The sequence below is a fragment of the Branchiostoma belcheri genome, unplaced genomic scaffold (genome assembly GCF_001625305.1).
Source record: "Branchiostoma belcheri isolate BF01 breed outbred unplaced genomic scaffold, Haploidv18h27 scaffold4, whole genome shotgun sequence".
NCBI lineage: Eukaryota > Metazoa > Chordata > Leptocardii > Amphioxiformes > Branchiostomatidae > Branchiostoma > Branchiostoma belcheri.
In genome coordinates, this window is record NW_017804020.1 from 7,943,412 (window position 1) to 7,969,339 (window position 25,928).

General features: G+C 40.5%; 1 protein-coding gene across 1 annotated transcript in view; it reads left to right on the forward strand.

Moving 5' to 3' along the window:
- Positions 1-25,928, forward strand: part of LOC109476987 (protein artichoke-like) — a 45,970-nt gene that overhangs the window by 3,297 nt on the left and 16,745 nt on the right. Inside the window, exons 2-21 of the mRNA XM_019778001.1 lie at positions 1,080-1,233; positions 3,113-3,181; positions 4,483-4,554; positions 5,797-5,862; positions 8,787-8,864; positions 14,084-14,152; positions 16,185-16,256; positions 16,637-16,714; positions 17,458-17,529; positions 18,974-19,045; positions 20,135-20,206; positions 21,319-21,396; positions 21,972-22,049; positions 22,477-22,611; positions 22,853-22,924; positions 23,132-23,209; positions 24,152-24,229; positions 24,550-24,621; positions 25,080-25,151; positions 25,815-25,880. Of these exons, the coding sequence (XP_019633560.1) occupies positions 1,080-1,233; positions 3,113-3,181; positions 4,483-4,554; positions 5,797-5,862; positions 8,787-8,864; positions 14,084-14,152; positions 16,185-16,256; positions 16,637-16,714; positions 17,458-17,529; positions 18,974-19,045; positions 20,135-20,206; positions 21,319-21,396; positions 21,972-22,049; positions 22,477-22,611; positions 22,853-22,924; positions 23,132-23,209; positions 24,152-24,229; positions 24,550-24,621; positions 25,080-25,151; positions 25,815-25,880 (1,603 nt within the window). The remainder of the gene's footprint in view (positions 1-1,079; positions 1,234-3,112; positions 3,182-4,482; positions 4,555-5,796; positions 5,863-8,786; positions 8,865-14,083; positions 14,153-16,184; positions 16,257-16,636; positions 16,715-17,457; positions 17,530-18,973; positions 19,046-20,134; positions 20,207-21,318; positions 21,397-21,971; positions 22,050-22,476; positions 22,612-22,852; positions 22,925-23,131; positions 23,210-24,151; positions 24,230-24,549; positions 24,622-25,079; positions 25,152-25,814; positions 25,881-25,928) is intronic.

Below are 25,928 nucleotides of genomic sequence, written 5' to 3' on the forward strand. Positions count from 1 at the left end.
TGTTTCATACTGTCTGGCCAATTTGATACTGTTTTGCAGCCACCGAAACATCTGCTTGGAGATTACACCCGAACCCCTCCTGGCTACTGGCATGCGGATGGTGTTCCTCCTTACTGTGGCGTCCGTAGGCTTAGTGTTCATACTAAATTTCAACATGTCCTCATTAATTATGCAAATGACCTCTACATTAACATAATATATGCATAGTGGTGTTGACCTTTAAGTAACTTACACATGTCACAAGGTATAAAATTCCCATCATTTACCAATAAGGATTCACAGAATTTTCACATTAATTATGCAAATTAGGTCATCATTTGCATAATTAGTATCTGTTGATGTTCCGCCTGCCACAGATTAAATAGGTTACATGTATAACAGTACTATTATATGAAACACTAATTATAGAATTTCCTCCTTAATTATGCAAATTAAGTCCTCAGTTGCATAATTTGCATATAATTATGTACAACTATTTCTCAGCTACCTACGTACCAAAATGAAAAATACGTTGTTCCTATCTGGACTTATTGGCTTTTAAAGATTTCGCCAGAAAGTTCACTGCAGTTCGAGAACAAGCTGCTAGGGGGACAAAACCCACACCACTTATTCCTGACAGAAAAAGCTATCTGCCACTAAAAAATCAAGACCATACTATGTTCAGGACAAAAGATACAAAAACCGGAAGTTCTGCTGCAGTACCAAGGCCAGCCACCAGGAGGCCAATATTTGACCTTGACCTTTGTCTTCCTAAGACCTACTAACGCACCAAATATCATCACGATCCATAAAGGCGTTCTGAAGTTATGCTGACTACAAATGTGTGGAAACACAAACACACAGACAGAGACACACTGACATGCCAAAAACAATAACTCCATTTTTCATTGAAGTAAAAAGGCTGCGATTGCACGTGCACGGGTAATGTTTGACCATTAAACCATTTGTATTAGTTTTGTTATTCTTATTATCATTACTGTGATTGGGGTGAATGGGTTGTCAGAAGAAGAGAGACTGTGATTACAAGAGTCACCGACAACGTTTACAAAATTTAATCTTTCGTAACGTTTTCCTCGTAGATTGGATCGGCTTCTGGTCCCACGACTCGTCGTACCCGGCATACAGGCACCACTATCAGACATACCGGTCAGCCTACTACAGGTATCCACACTGCGGGGCCTGCTACTGCAACACTACAGGCAGCACAGTGTCCTGTTCGTCTGCATCCTCAGTGTACGTTTCCCCTTTTCTTCTTTTTGCATGCGAACAGATAAATTACTTGTCGTGATTGTTATGGTACTGACATCTTCAGCTCTAGTCTTGCTAGACGGTCTACAACAAGAAATTCTGTTGTCTTCTGAAAGTGGTTAACATGCCGAAACTGTCTGTTTCCATGCCGGAACGTGGATGGCAGATAAATATGAAGTGAGGAGACACGACAAGGCTCTGATTTATTGTTTTGTCTTTTATTTATTTATTTATTACTCCGTGAAGGAGGTCAGGACCTCCGGACGGAGTGTTGTAATCGGCTGATTTTTCATGTTCGCAGTCAAAACACTGGGTTCTCTTTGTGTAATCGGCACGCAATTTTATACGCCGTCTGCGGGCATGCCCGTGTTGATGCACGAATGTGTATTTTTGCCGTTGCTGCTTTCGCGGTCAATGTAATATCGCAGACGCACCCCTACAATTACGAGGCGAATTGGAATGGTCCAGAAAAACGCGTTGTTTGGAATAGCAGTGGGGTTCAAAAAAGTTCATGCAGATACGGGGTGGTTTTTATAAGTGGTTCCAGATGTTTTTGCCCATGGTTAAGAGATGCCAAGTTTTTTGGAAGATGTTCGCAGCCAAAACGCATTCTTCCGTACGTCGCATTTCTGTGTAATTTCGCATGTGGTGTTGCATTATGTCCGGGATGATGCACGTTCTTTTTTATTTTTACCGTAGCTGTTTTGATATTGGAGTAAATGCTTATTTTCGAAACATCCCCATTTCTTTGAAATGGTTTCGTCCGTTTATGCAACTGTTACTGCGCTAATGACGACCAGTCGCGCTGTCCTGATACACCGCGAATGTGCGAGTGCTCCCTGTAGACAGTCCCGGGAGTCATTTTTTTGCACATTCCAGGAGCCAAACCAAAATACGTTCATGAACCGAGTCCAAAAAACCGAAACGTGAAAATCGGATGATCGGACCTGATGTACATTTCTCTTTCTATAGATTGTACACACAATACACACATCTTTAGATAATCTGGCCATGGCAGGTTAAAAAAAAAGTAACCCTGAATCATACTAGATTAGCGTAAATGCATGTTAATGCGTTCAAAACAAGAAAAAAATTGTTTCCGGGTATTAATCTCTTGAATCACGGCGCTGAATATTGACGCAAAAATATTTCGGGCATCGCGCGCCCTTCCCGCGTCACGTGTAGGCATCTCGCATCTCTGATTGGTTGTTGCGTCTTAAGATGACTGAGCCGACGCGCGTTTAAACAATTTTTCTTTGTTCGATTTATCACACTTCACAGAGAATTGTCGCCAATGGCTACTTCTTTTTGTTGCAATATATAATACTTCACGGAGAATTGTCACCTATGGCTTCTTGTTTTATTTATTACGATTGACCACATACATAATATACATGGAGGGCATGGTGGAACAGGTGCACCTAAGAAGTGCACCTTTTCAAGGCCACCATGCTCACAACCTTGACAACTTTTACTTTGATGCAGTGAAGCATTTCATTCCTTTTATCTGTCATGGATCAAACCATTTGTACAATGACTGAAAACTATTTTCACTGACAAATGGATGTTGTAATAGTTGGCTGTAAACATAGCACAATATAGGTATCATTTCTGGTTTAACAAGATTTATGATGTAAAAATTTGTAAATGTAGAAACCTTGCTTTTTTGTCTCGCCTTGTTTTTTTAGATTTGGAGTCTGCGCAGGATATTATTTCTGTCCTTAGTAAACAGGATAAAAATGGATGCTCTTGATTTTTGGTAGGCGAGTTACCTCTGTAGAGACCAAGGCTAAGTTCGAACATGGGCTTAGTGCAGATGTAGAAGCACGGACGAAATTCAATAACATATGTTTCTTTTCTATAGGAGCCTGAGGGGGATCTCTTACCGGTTTAACCTGACCAAGACTACCTTCTTGCCTACCGTTACCTCTATGTAAGTGTACCATTTTTCATTCATGAACAAGCTGCATTGATATTAGCACTAAAACAGTTTTATATCTGTTTAAGTGTATATTGATAATGGATGTAAGATATTGTTTAATTGTGCACTTGTCAAAAATGTATATCAATAATTGATAGAAGAAGAACTTTATTGCACGACAAATGCACATGGTACATTGATATAAGATATTGTTTGATTGTGTAATTATCGGAACGAAGTAAGAAAGATACAGGAATATTTTGACATGTTTAATAGATGTTTAGTACATGTAAATTATGAATAATGAGTCCCAAATGAAGTTAAAAGAATCCCAAAAGTGCTTTTATATGGACAACTGAAGCAGTGGAATCGCAACCAGGGAAGACATTGATGCCAATTCCTGGGAAGCAATCGCATTGTAGATAAATTTCCCTGTAATCCAATATGTGTAGATACGTAAATATTGAACATTTGGGAATGCATCTGTAGCAGCGACACCTGTGCTGCAATGCAATCTGAATCAGTCAGAATTGCCCTGAGGAAGGTGACAGACGGTCACCGAAACGTCGGCTGAATAAAAGACTTGGTTGTGTGAAAGGAGTCTCTTTACTCAGAATTGTCTGGAGACGTCAGTGTATACACTGTACCAACAGAGCAGCTGCCATCCAAAAGAAGAAAGAGAGGAGGAAACAGCACTTCTCTCCCGTCTATTCCTGCCCTTGCAGCATCTGTGGCCGCTCATGTATGTTCGTCCGCAATTTTGTAACTATATGAAGAGACTTTTTTTACACAACCATGTCTTTTATTCAGCCGACGTTTCGGTGACCGTCTGTCACCTTCCTCAGGGCAATTCTGACTGATTCACTACAGCACAGTTGTCGCTGCTATAGATGCATTCCCAAACGTACAATATTTACATATCCACATATATGCGTGGTTACAGGGAACTGTATATACAATGAGGTCCCAAACATGCGGGAGTTGGATATATTCACAATTGTGGTCAGTTATGCATCTATAGCAGCGAAACCTGTGCTGCAGTGCAATGTGCACTTGTGAACTAGTCAGAATTGCCCTGAGGAAGGTGACAGATAGTCCCTGAAACGCGAATGTAAAAAGAGTCTCTTTACTCAGTGACTTACCAACCTCATGAAACTATTTACGGAAGCGTCCAAAATCGGTCTTGTCTTCATTCCCACATGAGGACCCACCTCGGCAAATGACCCGTCTGCCTACCCAGCCGTCAAAATGGACAGGAGACTCCATCAGTAAATTATGAATAATAAAATCTATTGTATTTTTCTCGCCCCCAGAGCCATCTATAACTCCGGACTTTATTACAGTGAAGATGGAGCCTTTGACCTGTTGTCAAGTCTGGGAAGTTTGTAAGTACTAAATCAACTCTCAATTGTAACATTATAACATATAAATTGCATTAAAAATCTTTATTAAGCACATTAGTCTACCCTGGAACAAGCTGATACAATGACCGTTTCCAAAATCACATCCAGTTGCTTGTGAATGAGTAACTGCTTTTTGGCGTATCGTATTACCTGGATGTCTAACCTTCATCGACGTACCCATGACTAGAATAATCAATATAAATATAGTGAGAATACTGAGAATACGTAAGTCCATAGCTTATAAAATGACGGTAGTAGCTACAAATGACGTGAGCCGAGGTATATAGTCGTGTAAAGAAGAGATATAAAATTTCCTTTCTGAAGTACGTAGTTTTGAAGTTCATAGATCAATTACAAAGATGAGAGTTTGTAGTCAAAAATTGAAAATATAATTGAGAAGATACAAAATAATCTCCCGCGACCAGAGGTTTTGTCTATTCTGTTCTAATGATTTAGAATACGAACGACATTTTGTATATGGATTGTGCAGTATATGATGATAAACGCACAAAGCTGTTCAACCTTCTCTCCGCTTGCTGAATACACTTCATGCTATAGATAAATTCAATTTCATTCTAGAAGGCAATAACCCTTACCGTGTACAAATAGGTAAATATATCAAAGAATGTTTAGACCTTAGAACAAATAGTATAAGTAAGTTGATTCATCTATTGTTTTGTACGTAGGTCAATTTTGTTGTACCCACGTTTACATGCCACAGCAAGTAATTCTTATGGATGACATCAGCGTACGCATTAATTTTCGCCTGATTTTGGGAAAAAAACAATAAATTTTGTTTCCCTCTGACAGTGGTCAGTACATGCCAAAAATGGACAAAGATGTCTGTTGCCATGCCGGAAGGTGGATGGCAGATAACTATGAAGAAGGGGGCTAGACAAGAAAAGACTCTGATTTAAAGTTTGTTTCTTACTTTGATGCAGTGACATGTGATGCTGGCTGTGTATATGTGATGTTCCCACTGAATCAAAACCATTTGTACAATGATTGAGTCAAAATTTTAAATGTAGAAACCTTGTCTTTTTCGGCCCTCCTTGTTTTTTATTGCCCGCTCTGCGGAGGATGTCATCCATAAAATTTACTTGCTGTGGCCTAAAGACATTACGAAAGTCGCTGTACATTTTGTTGTGCCAATAAAGTTCTATAAAAATGCATAATCTGAAAAAGAGGGATGAATGTATCAGTTGCCCCATTTTTTTTCGACAGGACGCTCCATGCAACAAATCTACTAAACTTTCCTGACGTCTCTCTCTGCACTGTGCTGACGAGACTGTAAGTATCCTTTAATTTCTGCACATTGGAATAAATATATTTGTGGCGTCGGGTGGTGTAGTGGTAGATCATTCGACTGTGAACCGGGAGACCCGGGTTCGATCCCGAGTTGTACCCGGGACATGTCTGGACATGCGCCCCAACGTTGTGCCCTTGGGAAAGGCACTTTACACGACTTTCCTCACTCCACCCAGGTGTGAATGGGTACCTGACTACGGTTGGGGAAAGCCGTATTGAAGTCACCTTGTGGCGCCGAATATCATGTGTATTATGTTCTTATTATGTGTATTATTACCATTAGTATCATTTTACCATTGTAAACCCTGCATCAATTCAGCACTACACGGCTGCGATTGCACGGGTGATGTTTGGCCAATAAACCATTTATTATTATTATATCATTATTATATATATTGAGATGTTTTTTTTTGCAAATTCATGCCCGTATGTACATGTCATAAATTCTTGACCTTAACATAGTGCATACAGATTTGATGTCACGAGTTACACGAATAGAACAAATAAGAGTATCCATTAGAATCTAGTGAATAAAAAATGTTTCCGGTGTCACAGAGATCTCCCCCCCCCCCCGTGAAGTCATCCAATGCAATTTCAGGGTGACCAACGAAATTTTGTATATGGATTGCGCAGTATACGATGATAAACAGAGATCGGAACTTTTTGGCAATCTTGCAGATTTACTCGGTCATCTTGTCAACCTTGATAATATGTCAGATAATGCTAAACTGCACTTTATTCTTAGAGGCTCCTCAATGTTACCCTCTATGTACAACTTTAAAACGATGCAACTCACTCAGACTTACATTGGAGATACCATGCGCTTCTAGCTCTGCTTGACTGTTTCTAACAGTCAATTAGATATAGAAGTCCAAATACAACGTAAGTGTTAATGGGCCTAAATTTCCCCTCCTAGCTCTGATTGGCGGATGTTTTTCCGCCAATGAGATATAGGAGGTTACCATGTAATCTTATCTTTCAAATAGCTCTGTTAGCATTTAATTTAACATTTTAATGTCTTGGGGTGCTTGGACTACGGCGCACGGATATGTCAACTTTGTATATTTGATATTAATTGTACCTTTTTTGTTGTGTGGCGCTGTTAATATAAGTTGTTAACTTGAGTGCAGCGCCACACTGTCCTTGTTATGTCTTTTTGTTTTGATGAATAAAAAAAAAGATTTCAGGGTGTCAAAATTGGAAATATTCTGAATAAGGCAATCTGTATGATACTGACACATACTGCCCAACATGAGCACATTTGCATCAGTATTTCATACTTTGAGCAAAACTTCAGAAACAAGCCTCAAAATTAGACCTTTATTTTCTGGGTGGTACCCTAAAAATCAATCCAGGTCCTTCCAGTAACCATTTTCGTCAGAATTTTTGGCATTTTTGCTCCATGAATGCCGATATACATTTGGACGTCCAGTCTTGTTTCAACTTTGCATGTAGATAAGTGAGTAGAAAATTGACTTTGAAAAATCTGGTTTCCAAGGCCTAAAAACTGCATTGTATGCCTTTTATGAGACGTTCTTACGAAGAACTCAGCACAATACGAGGGGTGATCAAAAAGTTCTCGGCCTCACCTAGAAAACGTCATGGCAGTAAAGTTTTTCTTACACTATTTTTTAATATAGTCCTCTCTAACTGCAATGCACTTGGTCCAGTGATGTTCCAGCTTTATTTTCCCCTTGTGGAAGAAGGTTGCATCTGGACCCCCCAGATTGGCCTATACCGCATAAATGACGTCATCATTACCATCAAAACGTTGACCACGTAAGTGGAACTTGAGTTTAGGAAACAGGTAGAAGTCCAAGGGTGCTAGGTCAGGTGAATTGGAAGGGTGGGGTTAGACTGCAAACCCAAATTCGTTTGCTGCTGTCACTGACCCCTGTGTTGTGTGGACAGGTGCATTGTCAGCACGCCAGCTCGGTGCTTCCTCTCCTTTTCTCTTTGATCGTTGTCCTCAACTGTGGTAATTCTGTTGAATAGTACTCCCCATTGATGCTTTAACCCCTTCGCAGGTAGCCAATCATGATTATTTCCTAACTGTCTCAGAAAACAGAGACAAAAACCCTGTCAACGGACGAAAGTCGCTAAAACTTCGTGGGGGGCCGGGAAAAATTCTTCATCCATTGTTAGCTCTGCTGTTTTGATTCGGGGTGAAAGTGGTGAACCCAGCTCATCTTGGGTTACAAATGTTTTTAGGAAATTGCATTCATTGGACTGAATTCGTTTCTTGAAATGTCCCGCCTGTTTAACTTCTGATGTTCAGAAAACATTCGAGGCACCCACCTTACAGACAGGTCGCTCATCCCCAGGATGTTCGACAAAACATTGTGAACTGAGTCATAACACAGGCCAAAGAACCTGCTACATGTTGGACAGTCTCGCATCTGTCATTTACTACCATGTGATGGGTGACCTGAACTGGATTGTCCGTGGTGCTGATTTGTGGCATCCTGACCTATGTTCATCTTTTGTGCTCTCCTTGCCGCGCTTGTAGCAAGCAACCCACTTCGTTATAGTTTAATAAGAAGGGGAGTCATCACCAAGTGTCTTGACCATGTCTTCATGGATTTCCTTAGGAGACATCCCTTTTTATCGATACACTTGATCACAGCACACGCTTCTGTTGCGGCCATTTTGTGATTTTGCCCTGACCCACGCCATTTTCACGGGGCGTCACGTGCTAATTAATAAATATAAAAATTTGAATTTTTGTGGGCAGTGATGTAAGACGTCATAGTATACAGCTATATTAAAGAATAGGAGTTTGACCTTTATTTTCTAGGTGAGGCCGAGAACTTTTTGATCACCCCTAGTACATTATGAGATTCGCGCAGACTCAATACTTTAATGCTGACGTGCTCACCACACTAATGACGTTCCTGTATCTGTAGGGATCTCAGTCGTAACAAAATCACATTTCCGGTCGGGGTGGACCCAGGCCGACTACTTCCGGACAATCTCACTCATCTGTAAGTCTTTTACCATTATCTTCAAATATAGGGGACAATACTGTTTAAAGTTAAAACTTTTGGTCCAACACAAAAAATTCTCACACCTAGAGCTTTCGACCAGTCACTCTGGTCTTCCTCAGTAGACTGACCCAGTGAAGCTTGTCACGTGGCTTCTTTGAAGTGTGACGTCAACACTGGGTCAAAGGTATCTGGTAGACGATGTCGGCCCCCGTCGCAGTTCAATGAAGGGTGATGGGCCCTGATGTATATGGCTTCCTTCACCCCTCTCAAGAAATAGTCTTGTTCAGTGTCCAAAATCCTTACAGTGTCAAGTGAAACAAAGTGTCCGGGTGATGTCATTTCCTTGTGCAGCAGCGACTGAGGAAGACCAGAGTGACTGGTCGAAAGGTCTAGGTGAGATAATTTTTTGTGTTGGACCAACCAAAAGTTTTAACTTTAAACATGTAACTACCAACACAGATGAACTTTCATGATAGGGGACAATACTGTTATTTACATATATCGCAAAACACGTTATAGCTCAAACAAAGTAGAAGATGAAGTCCACTTTGTTGTTGATTGTAGTTTATTCAGTAATGATAGAAATGATCTTTTTAGATATATTACAAGTACGTTTCCATACTTCCAATACTTGAAAATATCTGTCAAAATTCCCTTCGTAAGAATTATGTGACAGAAATGTGGTATTACTAGCCATGTTTTAAATCGGTATTAGAAGTCCTGTCACTGTACGTTATTACTTCAGACTAACAGTCCATCTGTTTTCTGCGCATGCCCAACCGGACGCACGCACCCCTCCGTTTCTCCTCCCAACACTTCTTTCCTTTCACTATAATTTGTGTTTAATTTTTGTTTTAAGCTCCCTCCTTACCTTTTTGAAAGCCCCAGTAGGTGCTACGGGCGTGTGGTAACGTGCTGAGACGTCAAGAGGCCGTTTTTAACTCCAATTAAACCGAAACCCCGCCGTCGATAACACTAGGGTGGGAGGGCGAGCTCTATACGCACTTCCTTGCATTCTCTCGCCTTCGGTAGTCGGGGCGCCCTCTGTGGGAGTGTCGGCTCCATATCGCCATGTCGCTGGCGGTCTGCAGGTCAGTAGCCTTCTTACTCCTTTTTGCTAATGCTGCAAAGGCCTCGGTTGTCGGACATGGACCAGGAAAGGTAAGAAATGTGTTGTCGCCATGTTTGTTATCGCCGGGTTACACCGGGGCCGCCATCTTGGTACCCCGTACTTAGCCTGAACCCAAGCGAAACCGCGCCGCTGAATGGCTTATATTTTGGTACACTTGGACAGGTAATGAAGCAAACTAGGTATTTGAAAACCACAGATAAACTGTGTTTGATATATCTATGCTCTATCCTGATGGCTCAGGCCGTAGATCTAGAAACCAACCCCGGCCCTCGCCCCCCCAAGTATCCATGTGGTAGTTGTAATAAAGCGGTAACCTTTAAACATAAAGGAGTGTGTTGCGATCGTTGTGATTATTGGTTCCACCATGATTGCCAAGGACTTAGCTCATTCATGTATCCTTACCTCAGTAATTCGAATGTATCATGGATTTGTCTTAACTGTGGCCTGCCAAACCTGTCATCATCTTTTTTGATTCGTTTGCTAGCTTAGAATCACAAAACCCATTCAGTCCCCTGAGTGATAGCAGTCCTGGTTTTACCTCAGGCTGCATCCTCCCCGAAGTCTCCACAAGTGAGACGGAGGACTGCTGGACGACCCCTGCGACTTATTAATGCCAACCTCCAATCCATCAAGAATAAAAAAGTTGAACTTGAAACATTGATCGAGGAAACTAAACCTGACATCCTTGTCATCACAGAAACATGGTTAGACAGTACATGTAATATTTCAGAATTTTTCCCAAGCCATCTGAATATGTCTGTTTTCTTCAAAAATAGACCAGACGACAGCCATGGCGGTGTCCTCATTGCAATATCTAAAGATCTTATTTGTACTGAAGAACCTCAACTAGAGACGGAGTGCGAAATGATCTGGGTTAAACTCCAACTCGAAGGTGCTAAATCACTGTATATATGTGCCTACTATAGGCCACATGTTGGCGACTCCACCAGCCTAGTGAACCTAGAACAATCAATGGCCAAAATTTGCAACCAAAGAAACAAGCATGTTTGGATCGTCGGGGACTTTAACTTCCCAGGCTGGGATTGGTCAGACCCCCAACGCCCAGTTCTAAAGCCATCGTGTGCCCACCCTGGCCTGCACAGACAGTTTGTAGATATGCTGTGTGACCATAACATGTCACAAATCGTGGATAAACATACTAGACACGAAAATACTCTTGACTTAGTGCTAATGTCTAACGAAAACTGTGTTAACTCAGTACGCACTCTACCACCAATTGGTGATCACGACCTGGTGTTCGTAGAAGCAGACCTGCGCCCTCAAAAGCAGAGAGCTAAGCCACGTAAACTCTTCCTATATAAACGCTCAAACTGGGAGAAGTTCAGGGATGAGATGACAGATTTTAAAACGGAACTCGTAGAACTAGCAAATGGTGATGTTAATGTAGATGACCTCTATAACATGTTCACATCTAAATTAGCCAACTGTGTGGATAAATATGTTCCATCGAAAATGACTAGTAATAGAAAACACCTACCATACATCACTCCTGAACTCAAACGACTCATGAGAAAACGAGATCGTTTTACAGGAAGACATTAGGCCAACACACTCCCGAAAGGAAAGACAGACTGAACCAGTTTAAAAAAGAAATCAACAAGAAAATGAAAGACTGCTACTGGAGTTATATTGAAACTGTTGTACTCGACATAGATGTTGATGACTATGATCAGGGCAAGCTCTCTGCTAAACAAGGCACGAAGAAATTCTGGAGCTACCTTAAAAGTATGAAAAATGAGAGATCTGGTGTGGAACACCTTAAGAGTAATGGGATTTTAGTATCCGACAACAAAACCAAGGCTGATCTCCTCAATCATCAGTTTCAATCTGTTTTTACTTGTGAGCCCACAGATGCTCCCTTACCAGACATGGGACCAAGCCCCCACCCCTCTATGCCAGACATCATCATAGAGGAGAGCGGAATCAACAAACTACTGAAAAATCTCAACCCACATAAGGCCTCTGGTCCTGATCAGGTACATGCACATGTCCTCAAAGAGCTTAGTGACACAATAAGCCCAATTCTACAGGTCATTTTCCAGAAAAGCCTGGACTCCGGCACAGTGCCCGAGTTATGGAAGGAAGCAAACATAGCTCCAATATACAAAAAAGGCGACAGGTACAAAGTCGAAAATTATAGACCCATATCACTAACATCAATTTGCTGCAAACTGATGGAACACATTATTGCAAGTTCCATGATGAGCCACCTAGATGGCAATGACATCTTATGTGAAATGCAACATGGTTTCAGACAAGGTAGATCCTGTGAAACACAACTCCTCTCCCTTGTCGATGATCTTGCAGCAAACAGAAACTGCGGCATACAAACCGACTTGGTTCTGATGGATTTCGCCAAGGCCTTTGACAAAGTCCCCCATCGCCGGCTCATTCACAAACTCGAGCACTATGGCGTTAGGGGTAAGTCTCTGGCCTGGATCCAACAGTTCCTGACTGGTAGGACGCAGCGTGTTGTGCTTGATGGGGACAGTTCCGACTCGGTACCTGTTACCTCCGGCGTTCCCCAAGGTACAGTCCTGGGGCCCATCCTGTTTCTGACATACATAAATGACCTCCCAAGCCACGCGGTACACGCCAAGGTAAGATTATTTGCCGACGATTGTATACTGCAGATGGCAATACGGGAGACAAAAGACTGTGACAAATTGCAACATGATGTAGATAATATCTGTAAATGGGAGACAATGTGGCTCATGAAGTTCAATCCCTCCAAATGCGAAGTCATGTCTGTCCCTTCCACAAAAAAACCCATCAACTACTCCTACACCCTTCATGGATCCCCCCTAGCTAAGGTAAGTAAGGCCAAATATCTGGGCGTAACCATCACTTCAAACCTCTCCTGGAACTCCCATGTTGACAACGTAACGGCCAAAGCCAACAGAACGCTGGGTATGCTGCGCCGAAACCTGCGGATTGCCAGTGTGGAGGCCAAACAACGTGCCTACATGGCCTTAGTAAGACCCACTCTGGAGTACGCCTGCCCAGTTTGGGACCCCCATACTTCCGATCAGGTAGGTAGAGTGGAGGCAGTGCAGCGTAGAGCTGCCAGGTATGTATACAACAACTACAGACGCACGGCCTCTGTAACAGAGATGCTAGGTAACCTGAGATGGCAGTCACTTGAACACCGCCGCAAAATGGCCAGACTGACCACAATGTTCAAAGTCCTGCACAACACCATCTCTGTCCCCACACCTCGTGCCTCGTCCCGGCAGCTCGATGCTCCCGCCGCACTAATCACGCTTTAAAGCTGCAGACCATCGCGAGTAAGAACAACTATTACAGGCTCTCGTTCTTCCCTCGCACCATCAAGGAGTGGAATGAACTTGAGCCCAGTGTGGCGGAGGCGAAGTCCATCTCCCAGTTCAAAGCAGAGCTGGGACGGGCTTCGCTGCATTGAGCTGCCTCCCGGTCCTTGTACATATGTAAATACGTGTAACACTAGCACCACTGATTTCACTTGTCCTGTCCTTGTACTTGTCCACGTCCATCCCTACCTTACCCTTTGTTTGCACTTTGCACACAGTACTAAAGCGCAGCTGCTAGTAATCTTCTTTTTAGAAGGCTAAGCAGTACTGAAGATGATGATGATGAACAGCGTCCAGATTACATTTGGACAGTCCAATTTAATTCAACTCAGAAACCTTACATCTAGATGGTTAACTACAGGTAAAAACGATGTAAGTAATACGCAGCAGCCACCGAGGACCCCTTAGGGGTTAACCCAATTCTGCAGAATTCTGGCTCTGGTTCCCAGAATTCTGCAGCATTGGGTTAACCCCTAAGGGGTCCTCGGTGGCTGCTACGTATTACTTACATCATTTTTATCTGTAGTTAACGACATCAGTCCATCTAGATGTAAGGTTGCCGAGATATGGGAAGTACTAGTAGTCCGGAATTAAACTGGACTGTCCAAATTTAATCTGGACGCTGTTTTCTGTATTTAAATGACTGTACCAGGACCTCTATTTATCTATCTATCTCTAAAATAATTCTTTAATTTTTGTTGTAAGAAAACTTTTCCGTTTTTCTCCAACCGCAGGGCACTCATGGAAAACAACATTAGCTGGATTCCGAAAGGATTTTTCTCTCACAGAAAGTTACAATTTCTGTAAGTCGAAACAGTTTAATCTTTCTTATGAATATTTATATTAATATTACTTTTTCTATAGAGCCTGTGTTTCACATACAATCCTTAACATAATTTGCAGACAAATTGATTCCAAATAGTTATAACGCGCAGGCATGCACAAACACACATGTACAGGCGCACGCATGAACACGCGGAAGCACACACACTTAATGAACTAGAGGTCAGAGATCTCATGCCTTCGTCGGAGGGACATTGTTCTAGATAAATGAACATGTGTAGTCTTTACTTTTTTTAAGAACCAATTTGGTCTAGAGTAAAAGAATCTCTGTACTCCTTTTTAATTCTACGGAACACCCTGAAAGGGTTCGCACAAGGAAATGACATCACCGCTAGCCAATCAGACGCACGATAGGCCCACATTTCCCGCGCGATTCTAAAACATAAACCCACACAAGGGCCACTGATCACCCGACATGCCATGTGGGGGCCTGCATGGGGGGGGGGGTCCCAACAACGCTCCACGCTGAATTCGGAAACTTCTCGATTACGCTTTACGATAAATTCCAAGTGGCTACAACGCATTACGTAGAATTAAAACGGCGAATTACGCTCTACGCAAAATGCGCCAATTACGCTCTACGTTGAATTAGAGCGTTCCGTCTACGCTCTACGTAGAATCCAAACGGTCGATTGCTGTTGTTCGTCCGTCATGTCGACGATGACCAAAGGTCATCAAACGGTCGATTACGCTCTACGGAAAAGGGCATGCGGGTCCCCCTATGTGTACATGTACTGCCAGACTACTCTAAACACGTCCACAAATCCCGCTGTGACATATCGCCCATGTACTGCATTTCGCAGAAAATAGGGTCTTTTGAAATGGCATTTTGTACCTAGTGTATACCTAGTACCTAACCAAGGTAAAGCGTTCGGCACTCGCTGTTCGGCAATCTTCGGGAGACTTCGGTATCTGTTCGTGTGGTTCTTTGGAATCCTCGTCGGGTTGTGGACCGTGTTCATGCTGTTTGTGTATGATTCTCGGGAATCTTTCAACGGACCGTGTTCACGGTGTTATGTGTATGATAAATCGCGAAACGGCACGTGTTCACGGTGTGTTGTGATGTCAACAGACTGAGTGTGTAGACAGTGTAACATACGCAAAACAATCAAGTTGTGTAAATGGTTTACAAAACAATATAGATTTCAACAAAAGCTGGGTGGCCTAGCGCCTGTGGACAGTGTCGCAAAATGCATGAAGAGAAGATGTGATGAAAGGAAAGAATCAGAACAGGGCGACTACTGCTGTTTAGCAGAGATCTATTGCTGTTTTTATGACAAAGAAAAGACTTCATTGTCGTTACACTATGTTCTTTTATACAATGTGTATCCTTATATTTGTTTTTCTACAGTTAGTATATTCCAAATATAGGCATCTTGATTTTTCGGCCCTTGTCTTTTATCGCGCATTCGCATTAAATTCAGGGTCTCAAGCGGACGTCATCCATAAAAATTACCTGGTGTGGCGTTGGGGAACGACCTGGCGCATGTCCAACCTTTCCTCCTCTCACTGTAGTTATAGAACAGCCCCTCAATGTAGGCAACTGATTCCAGATGGGGTTCCCCAGCTGTCAGCCAGCTGTCTCCAAGTAGTGGTTGGTGGGGAAAGATCGTTACTTTTCTAACATAAAAGGTCCACTGCAGCGACGTAGGGACCCCCCACGAGACCCGTTTTCAAACTTAACCTTGGCCTTTACAACGGTAACTTGCCTACCAAAAATACTCAACATCCATTTAAATATACTCGAGTTATCCTGCTAAGAAGCGACAAACACAAAAGGTCCACTGCAGTAAAGTAGGGACCCTCCACGAAGCCCATTTTTGCACTTGAAATTGGTCTCCCCAACGATAACCTGCCTGTCAAAAATCATGAACATCGATTCATGCCCTCAAGAGTTATGCCGCTAAATCCACAATCTCTCACACTAAAGCAGACTGATTTAAAACCCTTCTCCGAAGGCAATAATGTTAATTTTGTTAAACATTTTTCCAGGGGTCTCAGTAACAACAAGATTAAGCAGATTCCAGCGAACGCGATCGAACACATGAGCGACCTACTGTTCTTGTATGTTATTCCTATTATTCGCAGTCACATAATATTGTTACATATCGCCAAATGTTTAAATGCTTCCATGTAGATCCTTGTATGCCTTTGTAAATGAATGGTTTTCTTCTAATCAAGGCATTGGTCGATAAGTAAATATATATTTTCCTTAACCACTGAACACATTATTTAGTATAGTAGTACACTAAAATTAAATGTGTAAGCTATACACGGAGAGAGAGATAGAGAGAGAGAGAGAGAAATCAGAGAGAGAGAGAGAAAGAAGAAAGAGAAAGAGAGAGAGAGAGAGAGAACGATCAGTATTTGCATGTTTTCATCTATATGGGAAGGCATGTTTGCCCTTTTATCCTATATTCATGAACGCTATTTTCTCCCCACAGATCACTTGATGGGAACGAACTGACATCGTTGTCATGGAGAACTTTAAACACTTTGGAGACATCTAATGTCACACATCTGTAGGTGATGATTTTGTGTTCATGACGTTGGCATTTGAGACGTGTGCTGGCATAGCTTCCTTGAATCTTTAGTCTTATGCGGATTCAATTCGCTGCTCGCTGTTATGAACGTAACGTTCAACTAAAAGCATCTAACTCTTCTTGTGATTGTCACTACTTGTGTTACTGTTGCGGTACGTCAAAATGTAGTAAACACGAAGTTTCACGAATACCTGTCAGTGACCTACCACCCAAAGGATTTGACAAGTTGACACCGGGCTACTTGGCTACTTTATTTCCTGTGCCTGATTTTCAAGTAGATCTCTCGGGGGAGGGGGGTGGGCAGAACGGGGGTGGGGGTGTGGTGAGCAAAACGTTTGCCGGAAGGTGGCCAATAGAATAGGGTCTGGTCAGTTTTATAGTGTCTTATTTGTGGGAAGGATCTGCATGGAGATTAGCACATGTAACCATGTGTTTATGTTTACCGAAGGAAACATATTGTTTTGCTTCGTTTCCTCTTCTTATTCTTCTCCAAACCAAAAAGGTCAATGACCTGAACCAGACTGTCTGTTACCATGGTAACTAGTGTTGGGTTACGTCATGTTGCAATTTTATAGCAGGAGGTAGTTAAACTCCAGTCAGGTATATATATATGACTGTGTTTGAGAAAGAATTAACACAGTAGACCTTGTGCGAAGGTAAACATTATGCATTTGCAAATGTTACCTTTATTGTAGTGAAATATGTTCACTTGCATTTTGCAGAAACTTCAGCAACAACCAGATCAGCTACGTGGGAGGCAAAGCATTTCATCAGCTGAGAAGCTTGAAAATATTGTGAGTTATCCTCATCCTTAGTTCCTTTCTCTCTGAATGACTGTTGAACTAAGGCCACACCAATTTAATTTTATGGATGACATCCTCTGAAGATCCCCAAACTAGTGCGCGCGGGCGAATGAAAAAATAAATAAAAATGCTACAAAACCACAGGAATACAAAACTGGTATTGTGAATTCGCGACAGTACTTAGCAACGTATACAACAAGCCGGCACATGCTGGCTTTTTGCGGCATTTATGAATCGGTATGGCTTATGTACTGAGTTCTTGAGTCGTGGACCTTCGAATTCGATAGCCTGGGTGCTCGGCTCCGCTTTGTCGCTGACTACCACGGACTATCCAGGCCTAGAGCCAGACCAGAGCCTCGGTGGAGGTGATCTTTTTTTTTAAAGGGCGACAGGCGAAAATCAATGCGCGCGCGGATGTCATCCATAAAATTAAGTCGGTCTGGCCTAATTAATAATAATAATGAAGTTAATTGCAAATACTTGCCCGAGGGCTAATTGCAGTTACAAACAACATAACAAAGAAAATACAGTGGTATGTGAGAATATATCTACTTCTAACATTATACTATATTCTACCACGTGCATGGTACTAGTTTTACTGGATTTGACTTCTTCCTTTTTGGGCAATGGAAGACGAATTTACCCACTTCTTCTATAATATGTGGGTTCTTTGATTTTAGTAGTAAATTTTTTTTTGTGGTAGGGAATGGTGGGGAAGTGGGGGAGCATTTTTGACACATAAACGTGCGACTATAGCACAGTTTGACGAAAGTGATATGACATTGACGTTAACAACTTACTCCTTGTCTACAAATCAGTTGGTATTGAACAAAGTTGTAACGATACCGAAAATAATTTTAACAGGTTGGTAGAACATGAGATATCGGAGTTTTCTGTAGTAATGCCTCAGACCTGGTTACATTTCGATGTCTATCAGGCACCAGTCAGAAGCTCTGAGGATGCTGTTTCATTGACATCGAGGTGTTGAGAGACATTACTCATGCCCGTAGACAGGATTTTGAGGGGGGGGGTTCTTCCAACTTTTTGAGGGACCAACGAGCGCCATAGGCGCCAGGTTCCCAATGGGTTCCAGAAAGTTTGAAAATTGAACCTTCTGAAAGGGCATTTCCTGCGTTTTTAAGAGGATTTCAAAGGGAACATCAGATATAACGTTTTAACGTCAAAGTGAGCAGTTTTTCTAGGATTAGGATTTTCTAGGATTTCTAGTGATACAAATCCATCTTTTAAAGAAATATTTTGGACCTTTAGGTAAAAGTAATAGTGGACCTTCCGAATCACCCGAAACCCCCCGGCTACGGGCATGTTACAGGTTGTATAAGAAAAGACAATATCCAGTGGCAATAATACATACAGTACATATATCAATTATCGAAGTGAATAACACCATTGATTATATCTTTCATTGTCATTGTAGAGAACTGCACAACAACAAGATTTCTACTATCAACTGGCAGGCGTTCTACGATTTACCAAATCTTCTACATCTGTAAGTCTTCAAGAATACATTATTTAATCTGCAAGAAGAAAATATTTCTAATTACATTCTATTTCCATTGGTTCGAATAAGTAAGAGAGAATACGAGAGAGAATGTTTTTGTTTTTTAGTTTTATTATATTATATATATATTGTATAATAATGAATCTTTATTTGCATGTTCGTGCCCATGGGGCTAAATGCATACATCGGAGTGTGATGTTACATGTACATCATACTGAGTAACATACTACATAGGATACAAGGATAAAGGAATAAAGTGAAAATCTACTAGAGAATACATTCTATCTAATCTAGGTCTTGAAGATTTCTTCTCTCTTTTTAAAGTAACTGGAGATGGATTCACATAGTTTTTCTATTGTGTGGACATTACTGGTAGACATGAGATGACTGAATACCTCTTTCTTTGTTCTACCTTTACATAGTTTGTCTGAGTGGATTGTTCTGAATAGTGTGTCACGTTCGGTATCATACAATTTACTATTAAGTACAAATGTATTTCATCTTCTACGCGATTACTGTTACAAATCTTACATGGTCTATCTTCTACGGGACTCAGGTTATATCTGCTGGTTTCTACATGTATGTGTAAGTTAAGCCACATCGACTTAATTTTATGGATGACAGCCGCGCGCGCATTCGTTTTCGCCTGTTCTAAAAAAAAAGACGTCCACAGAGGTCTGGCCTGGCTCTAGGCCTGGGTAGTCCATGGTAGCTAGCGACAATACGGAGCCGGTGGTAACTCTGGAGGACGGCACCCAGGCTACCGAAGCTTCACGACTCAAGAACTCATGTACATAGGTACAGTGCCGATTCATAAATTCCTAAAAAAGCCAGCATGTGCCGGCTTGTCGTATTCGTCGCTAAGTACTGCCGCAAATTCACAATACCTGCTTTGTATTCCTGTGGTTTAGTAGCATTTTTATTTTTGGCAGGAATTTTTTTTATTCGCCCGCGCGCACTAGTTTGGGGGTCTTCAGAGGATGTCATCCTTAAAATTAAATCGGTGTAGCCTTATGGTCACTAATCCGTAGTATAATGACGAGCAGTCCTTTCAACAACCTGTAATGTTTTTTTCAGAGACCTTAATCGGAACAACTTGGAAAAGCTACCGGGTCATGCTTTCGTGGACCTACCAGAACTGCGAACTCTGTGAGCCATATCTGATCAATTTTCCATTTTATTTTTGTCTTAATTACTGTATTGATCACATTTTTATAGGAACGTTTCGGGGGTACTCTCCAAGCAGAGGTTTGGGTTTGGGGTAATTTTTAGCGTGTTTTTAGGCTTTTTTATTGGGGTTTCTCTTTTGCACTGGATTTTTCCCCACCAAACAAAATCCAGTTTTTCCCTACCAAAAAATACAGTTTGGTGGGAAAAAAATCCAGTGCAAAAGAGAAAGCCCGATAAAAAAAGCCTAAAAACACGCTAAAAATAACCCCAAACCCAAACCTCTGCTTGGAGAGTAGTTTCTGGGCTCATTAGCCACATTCTCACTCACAAGTTCATCAAAACCGACAACATTATAGTAACACCGACCAAATATGATTTAAGTATTTTTTGTTATTTGTTTGATTTGTATATATGGTTTAATTTCTACTATGTTCAAGCACTTTATTTATGATGTAATATTCCTAAGTTTGTATTATTTGGAGTTTGATCTCTGACAATCTCACACACTGACTGACTGATTATTATTATCGTATCGTGATTTATGATTTTCGAATTCCTTTGTTACGTTTGATTATTATTTTATGTTACATTATTTTCTTCTTGTATGGGCTCCCTTGGAAATCAGCCTCAACGGCTCAAGGGCTCATTTGTCCCTAAGATGAATAAATAAATAAATAAACATATAACAATGTATATCGCAATTACTTGTAATATTACTTTAATGTTTTAACCGATTGTTGTTGTGAAATGAATCTACTGCACTTATTCGAATTTATTGATTCAGACATGATCATACAATAGTCAATCTATGTTTACAGTTAAAACTTTTGGTCCAACACAAAAATTCTCTCACCTAGAGCTTTCGACCAGTCACTCTGGTCTTCCTCAGTAGACTTACCCAGTGAAGCTTGTCACGTGGCTTCTTTGAAGTGTGACGTCACTGGTCGAAAGCTCTACGTGAGAGAATTTTTTGTGTTGGACCAAAAGTTTTAACTTTAAACATGTAACTAGCGACACAGATGAACTTTCATGATAGTATAGTCAATCTATGCAGAACTATCACTGTTGTTTTCATTTCCATATCTTTCCAGTGTTCTTCACAGTCAGACCAGCGGCATGACTACAATGTCGTATGAGGCGTTTCACAACGTTTCCAACCTTGAAACTCTGTAAGCCTCAGTTAATTTTCTGTACGATGTTGTTTCTCATTATGTTGCCATGTCTTTGCTTTGCTAACTAGGTAACATGTATGTGTATGTATATGTATATGTATATGTATATATATGTATATGTGTATGTATATGTATGTAGCTAGGTTACATATATGTGTGTCTGAAGTCAAGGAGGTGTTATCAGACAAAATAGACAGTTGACAAAAAAAGAAAAATGTCTAGACTATGCATGATGTACAAAATGACTAATAAACTGGTGGACGTCCCAATTACTAAGTACATAATATCAGCTCAGAAGAGAACATGAAATAGCCATGCCTTCAAGTACCAAAGTTATCAAGCAAGGATTGAGGTGTTCTAGAATTCATTCTTTCCTAGAACTATCGCAGAGTGGAACTCGCTGTCACCAAGTACAGTAGGGGCATTGTCATTAGATGTTCATGGGGTAGGTGTAACAAGTCGATCGGTGTAATATAGCCAGCTACCGCCGCGACGCGTGCCTGTAAAGCTGAGAAAAGCAAGAAAATGACTGAAAAGACATTACACGTCATCTAGAAATATGGTTTTCACAGGTTCATCAGCAGCAATGCGTTCACAACTTTTCCACACCCAGCGCTATCTGAAGAGAACTGGCCAAACCTGAAATACGTGTAAGTTGGGAATCTGAATCTGTTACTCTGATCTCGGAAACGAAAGTTGACTCTTTGTGGTGACTTTAATAATCTGCTCACGAAGTTATGGCTATCAATGAAAATATGCACACTTTTTGTTTGTAACGAATTGTAAGCATGTTATCATTACTATGCTACTCAATGACGTCACCAGAAGTTCGGTAGCTGCTTTGTATAGCGGCCCTTTAATCTAATCGATTTGATTTTGCTTGTTGATATCAACACTTGAAAATGATTCAGTCACAGGCAGTCACTCTTAAATAAACTGACAACTGCATAGATTCTTGAAACGTTGATGTTTAGCTTTATGAAAATGTAGTTAATAATTTATTTAGTAGATGCGATACTTTGTACCCAGTACAACTGTTGTGCAGTAAAGTTATCTCTATTTATGATCATTTTTCAGGCATGCAGATAACAACGATATCACCAACATATCTGCATATTCCATTGATGCATTTGAGCATCTCTCATGGAGAATCCACAGAGACAAAGAGAAACTGTTCTCTCCGTTTGCCACAATGAGGGCGGTATTAACACTGTAAGTACATATCTGGTTTGCTGTTTGGTTTTATCAAATGACAGGGCTTTTAGAAAACATTCTTCTTTATGTGTGTTTACTATAAGAACAGTAATTATTCTATATGAGAACCATTTTCAAGCTACCGTTAATGTGGTCAACGACATATCCATGTTGCATATTAAGATCAAAATGATTTTGGTATCAAATGCTACAAACCAGACATAGTTATCGACGTTTTAAAGGTGTTATTTATTCGTAGATATCTCCATAACAACCAGATCATTGGAATACGCCAGGGGGTCCTTTGTCCCCTAACCAGCCTGGAATACCTGTAAGTACCGTAACACTTTTAAAACAAGTAATACTTATGATTGTTTCAATACCTAATGAATTAAACCTTATCTGCTTTCCAAAACACAAATAGCTCTCAAAATCAGGATTTTCTTTGAAAACCATATATATTTTATTTATGGATAATATAGATAAAATATACATATAAATAAAAGTGCTATATTGAATCCTCTACGTCATTCTGCAGGGACATGCAGTCAAACAACATACAAGAGGACACTTTGGACGTCGGTGCCTTCGATTGTCTCATCAGCTTAAAGACAATGTAAACAATTATATATTTTATGTATCAATACAATATCACTACTACTACTACTACTATAGAGGGAAATTAATAGAAGGAAATTATGTAAATAAAATCAATAGAGGGAAATTATGTATTAGAAACTAAAATCATCAACTACTGTGTGAATATGATTTTACCACTATCAAATGTGATATAGAAGTGAGTTCTGTGAATACCAATGAATAGCCTTTAATCGAGACAAGGGCATACGTTTGTTTATGGTTGAACTATAGCTGGATGCAACCATATGGGATATTATCATATAGCCAGTAGCCGTCGACCAATCAGAAGGCTCTATTTCCCATGGGTTATCAGGCCATAACCTAAAAAGTGGGCGGTTATTCAGATAACCGCCCACTTTTTTGGACCGTACCATTATACGGGGGACAGGACACTAACGTAGTAGTGTTAAGACTTGTAATATTTATCTAGTGTTGTAGGTTATTTTGATTTTTTTTGAAAATACAGCACAATTAAATGAAATAAATAAAAACAGAAAAATACAAAACATAATTTTGACACCCCCACTAAAAGTGGTACTGTTCCAATGTCACGTGGTCACCGCAGATGACTACCTCGTAGATGATCTGTTTTTCTGTCCACAACATATTTTTTTCGTAACAGAGTTTTTTGGCACTGGAGGAATTTTCTATAGAAATTTGAGTCAAATAATTTGTAACAAAGTACGATAGGCTATATGATAATAACGTTAATGCCCGCCTTATCCTCGGTGTATATGGTGAGATAATCCCTGGTTGGGTGCGATATCCACCTCATAAACCACCGAGTGAATTAATTCGGTGGTTATCGCACCCGACCAGGGATTATCTCACCATATACACCTCGGGGTATTAACCCTTTATTATTTCAGGGACTTGGGAATCGATATACCAAAGGATCTCACTTACTTTCTTCTCACAGAAACCTTGACTACAACCAGATACAACTTGTGCCAATGGCAAATGACACGAACTCATTTCCGCCTAGTATACAAACCATGTAAGTTATAACCTTCTCTTTGTGTTCATTGCCTTCGTCAGAAGGCTATGAAATCGGTTTGGGTATAGTGTGGGAGACTGTGGGTGGACTATACACCTCACGGGCTAATGATAATTTGTAATGGTGTTTTGTTAGCATCCAATTTTCTCATAAAGTTATTAATACGATTTGTAACATGCTGACATCCCTTCTATCTGGACTTTTTCATCAACCTCCCTCATTGTACGTTTACCTCAGATTTCTTGTAGTAGTGTTGTTAACCTTGGAGTATCAATATGAAGACGAACTTTGTTGTGATAAATCAGTATGATTTGTTACAGATATCTGCGGAACAATGAATTGAAATCCGTGGTTCCCGGATCTTTTACAAATCTCCCAGCCCTCTCATCTATGTAAGTATAATAGTTTATGTTTCTCAAAAGTGTCCCTTCTTGTGTGTGTGAGTGTGTGTGTGTGTGTTTGTGTCTGTCTATATGCCACACATTCCTAATTTTTGTTTATGTTTCCTTGTTTACTACTTTTCATTACTACTTTTCATTATTGTAGATAGTATTGTATTGTATTGTTTTGTTTTGTTTCATTTACCCGTTACCTAAGTTATTTCTTATTTATCCGATTTATTTGAATTGTTAATCACGTTATGAAGGGAGGCCTCCTCATAAGCATTTTATGCTTCCGGCCTCCCTGCACTGTTACATTTAATTTATATTTTCTTGTATTTGTATTGTTACATTTTGTTTTAAAGTGCGAAATAAACTGAAACTGATGTAAATTGTCGTGGCATGACAACTAAGACTAAGCAGTCATGCCATCAATAACTTACTGAACCATATGAAACCCTGATACACAGCTACATGGACAATAACAAGCTGACATCCCTTGTATCCGGAACTTTCACTGACCTTCCGTCACTGACAACACTGTAAGTAACTTGTCAAAGTTTTGTATTCATAATAAGGCCATGTTGATTGATTCTATGGATTTTCGTCCGTTTCCAAAAAAAGTTTTCAACCATACTGTAAATCTTAGAAAATGTGTGAATATATGTCGTGTGTTGTAAAAAAGTATTGGAAAACGATATTAATGTCATAGAATCTATTCAGGAAAAGGAGAAAATGTGAAGATATGAAAAGAAAGAGTCTATTACTATTCCCAATACCATACTCTGTGTGTTTAGTCTTTTGTTCAACCTCTATGACCACGTAGATTTCATAGTAAATGAAACTTTTTTTGCCAAACTTTTTGTATTCGCACGCTCGCGTCAATTTTGGGGTTCCCAGAGGATGTCAGCCATATAATGAAATCAACATGGCCTAGTGGAGCAAATAACATTCACTATCTCTGTGTACGGATGTTTCGTTTTGGGTGTGTTTGTGTGCTTGCTTGCTTGTATTTGAATATCTGTTGGCTTATGGGAGCCAGTGGGAAAATACGTCAGAATCAGTCGGTAATTTACAACAACAACAAATAATACAAGAAATTTGCAAACCGTTAATATTTCAGGGAGATATAAGACCTTCGATTCTTTTCTTTGTTGTTGTTTGATTTTAAATATGGCTTTAACAATGTTTGTATGTCATTGCAGGTACATTACCAGTAACCACATCATTTCCATAGAGAACAAGACATTCCCTCTTCAAATTCAATATCTGTACGTATTGCGCATCTTTATAAGTTGCCTATCAATAGACTGATCACT